This window comes from Miscanthus floridulus, chromosome 13, assembly GCF_019320115.1.
Source record: "Miscanthus floridulus cultivar M001 chromosome 13, ASM1932011v1, whole genome shotgun sequence".
NCBI classification, from domain to species: Eukaryota; Viridiplantae; Streptophyta; class Magnoliopsida; order Poales; family Poaceae; genus Miscanthus; species Miscanthus floridulus.
In genome coordinates, this window is record NC_089592.1 from 63,124,390 (window position 1) to 63,129,860 (window position 5,471).

General features: G+C 45.0%; 2 protein-coding genes across 2 annotated transcripts; one reads left to right on the forward strand and one right to left on the reverse strand.

The window, feature by feature from the left end:
* Nucleotides 1-470: 470 nt before the first annotated feature.
* On the forward strand, nucleotides 471-1,950 carry LOC136499077 (protein FEZ-like). The gene is made up of 3 exons (XM_066494776.1): nucleotides 471-761; nucleotides 874-1,175; nucleotides 1,282-1,950. The coding sequence occupies exons 1-3, from the start codon at nucleotides 575-577 to the stop codon at nucleotides 1,948-1,950; spliced, it is 1,158 nt and encodes a 385-aa protein (XP_066350873.1). The 5' UTR covers nucleotides 471-574.
* Nucleotides 1,951-2,862: 912 nt separating this feature from the next.
* On the reverse strand, nucleotides 2,863-5,108 carry LOC136501091 (large ribosomal subunit protein eL34). The gene is made up of 4 exons (XM_066496583.1): nucleotides 4,914-5,108; nucleotides 4,728-4,807; nucleotides 3,296-3,405; nucleotides 2,863-3,208 (listed from the first exon to the last, which is right to left on the reverse strand). The coding sequence occupies exons 1-4, from the start codon at nucleotides 4,990-4,992 to the stop codon at nucleotides 3,118-3,120; spliced, it is 360 nt and encodes a 119-aa protein (XP_066352680.1). The 5' UTR covers nucleotides 4,993-5,108; the 3' UTR covers nucleotides 2,863-3,117.
* Nucleotides 5,109-5,471: the final 363 nt, after the last annotated feature.

Here is a 5,471-nt window from a genome sequence, read left to right on the forward strand (position 1 = left end):
CTTGAAGTTCATGCAGATAAAAGTAAAAGTACTTGAGAAGAGTTTCATACTCCTTCCTGGCCCCGTTGAAAATTTGAATGCCAACAAGCTCCGGTTTATTTTCAGTTGTTTTGTTTACCTGGGGAGGCTCAAACTGGTAGATGAAGCACTGTTGCTTAGTTTAAGGATTGTTTTGACTGCCGTACTTGGGTATTCTAATGTGTGAACCGAAAGGGACGGAGGCAGTCTTATTTCTCCTAGATTGTCTTTATTGAGTCACTAATCCGCCATTAAATATACCATGACAGCTTCAAATAGAGAAGGAAGTAGATACAATTGTTTAATCTTCAGAGCGGTGGGGCTCATCTAGTCATTCCAAGCAGCTCTGGCCCTTCATATATATACACATGGTGTGTAATAGATTTGCAAGTGCAATAGAATACAGCTCTTGGCTCTTGTCTTCACCTCAGCAGCTTCATCCCTGAAAGCCATTCACAAGATACTACACATACAAGTAGTACACAGCAGACTTTGTAAGTTTGTAACCAGCAGCAAGCAAGGCTTCAAGCTTCATCGCTTTAGTAGTTTGCAAGATATGGAGGAGAGGAATGACATCAACATGGAGAAGTCAGATGAGATCCTCATGCCGGGTTTCCGGTTCCATCCCACCGACGAAGAGCTGGTTAGTTTCTACCTCAAGAGGAAGATCCAGCAAAAGCCTATCTCCATTGAGCTTATCAGGCAGCTGGACATCTACAAGTTTGACCCATGGGATCTCCCAAGTAAGAAGATGCCACCTTCTTCAGAACTTCTACTACTTAGACCTTTTTTGTGGATGAATGTCTTGGAGTTCTATGAAATCTAAACATTTTCATTGTTCTTATTCATCAACAGAGCTTGCGAGCACCGGTGAGAAGGAGTGGTACTTCTACTGCCCAAGGGATCGGAAATACCGCAACAGTGTAAGGCCAAACAGAGTAACAGCAGCCGGTTTCTGGAAGGCCACAGGGACAGACAGGCCAATCTACTCCTCTGAGGGCACCAAGTGCATAGGCCTGAAGAAGTCCCTTGTGTTCTACAAAGGGAGAGCAGCAAGGGGGATGAAAACTGACTGGATGATGCATGAGTTTAGGCTCCCTTCGCTCACCGATCCCTCGCTCCCCAAGCGTCCGATCGATAAGACCATTCCACTCAATGTAAGTATTGGCAATCCATATTGTGCCTGTTCAGTTCAAGAGCTAAATTCAAATGTTGTTTTGCCAAGTTCTGAATGAAGTCCTTTTTCTGTGGCACAAACAACAGGACTCCTGGACTATCTGTAGGATCTTCAAGAAAACCAGTTCCATGGCGCAACGAGTGCTGTCGCATACCTGGGGGCCTCCACTGCCTGGGGCAACAGAGGCAGATATGTTCGCCGCGTTGCAGTCAGTGCAAGCTTCAGAATTTGCTCTTGAGAGCTCACTGCAAGTTGCACCGCCTGCACCTGCAGCTCAGTTCACGAGCAGACATGGCTTGCATGGCCAGCAGCGCCAGCAGCAGCACAAGGGTAACAACAACCCATCTCTGGACGGCTCCTCATGCAAGCTCATCAACTTCAACAGCAGCCCATCCGAGGAACCCCAGAACTTCCCAATCACCTTCCCTTTCGAAGTGCAAGCGGCACCGCAGAAGGCTGCAGCTGCGGCGCCAATCTTTTTTGGCGCGCATCCTGATCATCACCTCAGTGGATTCGTGGTCGATTCTTCTGCCGATGTCAATGGCGGCTTCGGTGGCAGGAGTCAGGACTCCTCGTCCACCACGAAGCCTAGCAATGGCTTCAGCACCAACAGCAGTGACTGGGGGGAAACTGCGGGGAGGATCAACTTCCCGTTTGATCTGGGTGCAGATTCTTCAGAGGAGTGGAGATGCAACATACCCTGGGAGTCCTTCCTGACTAGCCCAGCTGCTGTTCAGACTGAGCTGCCACACTAGGGCAGCGGCAGTTAGCAAATTGCATTGCACTACGGGGGGTGAGAGGTACTACTATCTCATAGGTTACAGTACATGTACAGTCTACAGACTACAGCTGCTGTGAGTGTGTGAGTTTCCTTCATCTGTTAGCATTTCTGTTAGCTGCAGAGATATATATTTTTGTTCAGTTTTAGTTAGGAGTGCCATGTGCATACTACGAGCTATAGCATTGTTAACAGCAAAGCTAACAGAGAGAAGGAACCTTGTGTCGTACATACACTATTGAGTTCTTCAGTGTCATGAGATAAATATTGCACTTTCAGTGCGAAAATGCTGCAAGTTTGAATACTTTATATTACATCAACATACCAATATCTATCATCGTCTACGGTGGTCTTACGCTACGTACCCTATGAAAATGTGAGTTTGTCCAGGCTGAGCTGCCACGCTGGGGTAGTTTGCATTAAACTACAGTACACAGGGAGGGAGAGGTACTTCGCTGGACTGGCATCTCCCATTGAACTTCAACCAATGAACCAAATACACCCCCCGTTTGCATTTCTGTTAGCCGCAGAGACAATTTTTATTCAGTTATTCAGTTTTGGCTAGGGGTGTCATGTACACAGCCTGGATAATATTGCACTTTCAGCGTGAAAACTGTGGGCCTGTTTTAGTATTTCTGATTATGATATATCGACAAAATAAATAATACACCTCTGCGACGCCTTACAATTATCTTTGCATAGATAAATTCCATCGTGTATAAACATCAGCAAAGAAAGAAAATGGTTTGGACAGTGCATAGTTGATCGAACAATCAAATGGTGAGAATTTTGTTGATACTACCAATAAACCGAGGTTCAATGGTTGTGTAAGAAATAGAATGGAAATGAAGAGCAACATCGAGCGACATGGACGAAAAAAGATGCTACAAACCAGAAGGTATTCGACAAGCTGATCTTACCCAGATATGGTCTGAATTCATAACAAAGCAACTAGGGGAACAGATGTCCCGATATTCCAACAATTCAAAGGTGAAAGGTATTCCAGTGTCCAGACTCTAAACTCAACACTTCAACAGGTATGTCTCACATGCTAAATGCTCAACACAAGGCAACTAGATTTTCCATCCACCAAAATTACTTTTCGCAGTGTACAAAACAATGCTAGGCTTCCATTCCTGGAGCTCTACTTTGCGGCTGTCTTGTCCTTGGTTTTCTGTATTTTCAGGACCTTCTTGACAATCTTCTGCTCCTCAACCAAGAAAGCACGGATGATTCTGCATAGAGTAGTTGTAACTCATAAGACAAAAAGATGACAGATCCTGGGCCTCCACATCACAATATATCCACCTCTATTTACTCACCTCTCCCTAACAGCAATTCCAGAGAGTACTCCACCATAAGGACGGTTCACAGTCCTGCGGTTCCTGGACAACCTAGACCTTTTGTACTCAGCAGGCCGCAAGTGGGGGATCTGGAGATATGGTAACAATAGCATTAGATTAGATATTAGGTGGAAAATTCACATTGAATAGCAGATGAATACATAGTTTCGGTGACTCTTAGGACCTGTTCCGATAGGGGAAATTAGCAGATCATGTGAAGTAAATGACAAATTATGGAGAATATTATGTCATGGAAACAACCAAATAAATAGTCCAAGCACACATAGAAGACAAACTAACACGTAACACATATGGTGATAAAACCAACCAACCGAAACTTCAACTTCAAACAAAAACAGAAAGGCCTAGGAAGAGATTCTGATGAAACTAACATGACAATAGTATATTTAATCAACAGGGAAAACTGGGGAAATCAACTTAGCTTATTTGGTTTCAGTGCCAACATCTTAACATAAATGTTTGCTTGACAAAATGTTGACACAACCACACCATTTCATCAGATAAGCAATTCAGTGTTACACACAAGATCATAGGTAAATAAACAAATACAACATAGGATAGTATGAACACAGCAATTTGCTCCAAGAAAGTTAGACTAGGGTCAGCCAACTTGGGAAGGTGATCTGTAGCATGTTCCTCACAATTCAAGTCATAACTCAGCAGGGTTTAAAAAAATAACATGCAGTCATGCACATTCTCCTAACTTATAAGTTTAACACACTCAGTCTCACCTAACAAATAACATATACACAAAATGATGAATCTGAAGCAAGCAGCAGAAAAGATTACTTGACAGATCTATAATGTGTCACAAGATTACTTGACAGATCTATAATGTGTCACTCTGAATCAAGTATGTGGTAAGCAAGAACACTATTTGTAAACAACAGTAATAACAGCCAGTAACAATTAACAAGTAACATGATTTTCCCCAAATGGAAGTCGTAACTATTTTACTTTAATTCCAAAAGACACTGCCATTTACACAAGGAAAATGTTTAGACAAGAGCTAGATCATGGGCGTGTTTGCTTGGGAGCCTCCCAGGCAACCAGCAGCTCAGGCAGCGATCCTAACCCCAGGCAGTCAAAATTAGACGCTTGGGGTAGCTCCTACCAGACAAGGTTGCCTGGAGGCCAACCAAACAACCCCTAAAGACCCATTTAACTAGACATTGTCCAATATATACAAGCACAATGTTGCAGCAAATTGCCCGTGCCACAGCAATTCATATACCATCGCAGGACAAAATATAATGTAAACCATGCAAGCAACCGATTAAAATCTACTAATTCGATAGCACAAACACAGCTACCAGTTCCCCACCGCGGTACCAAAGACCAATGCATCACACCGAGCAGAATAGAGCTGCGGTAACAATCAATCACTCACCCCCTGGATCTTCTTCCCGGTGACGGGGCACTTGGGCCCGCTCGCCCTCTTCTTCGTGTACTGGTACACAAGCTTCCCACCTGCAAGAATCCAGCGAACCCATCAATACAACCAAGAACACACAACACAGATCAAGAAACCACAGTCTCCTTCCAGATCGAGAAGGAATGAACAGATAGGGCTAACCTGGGGTCTTCACAACCCGGGTCTGGTTGGACTTGGTCGCGTAGCTGTGACGCTTCCGGTAGGTGAGGCGCTGCACCATCTCGCCGCCGCCGCCGATAAAACCCTAGTGAGGCTGCGGGGGTGGGTGGGGGAAGGAAGGGCAAGAGGAGGGGGAGAGCTCCGTGGCGGCGGCGGCGATAGGGGTATAAATGGTTGGCCCGGGAGGCGACGGGGAGCGGACGGCTAGGATTGATTGGATTGATCTGGCGGGCGGCGGCTGGCCGGATTGGGCTTTCGTCCGGTCGACTCGTCGCAATCGCAACTGCTTGTTGGGCTGCATGGGCTGTCGCCTTGTTTTAAGATGATGGGCTGAGTTTTAGTCATCCAGACAATTGTCCACTTCGGCAGCACTACGTTATCCTGCAGAAAAAGTCCGCATTACCTCTCTCAATTTTCGCAAAAATCCGTTTTATCTTCCTGAACTTCAAAAATGGGTAAAACACCTCCTCAACTTTTCAAACCATTCATCTTACCTCCCTGACCCTGTTATAAGCAGTTTTGAAGGTGGTTTTGTCTTTT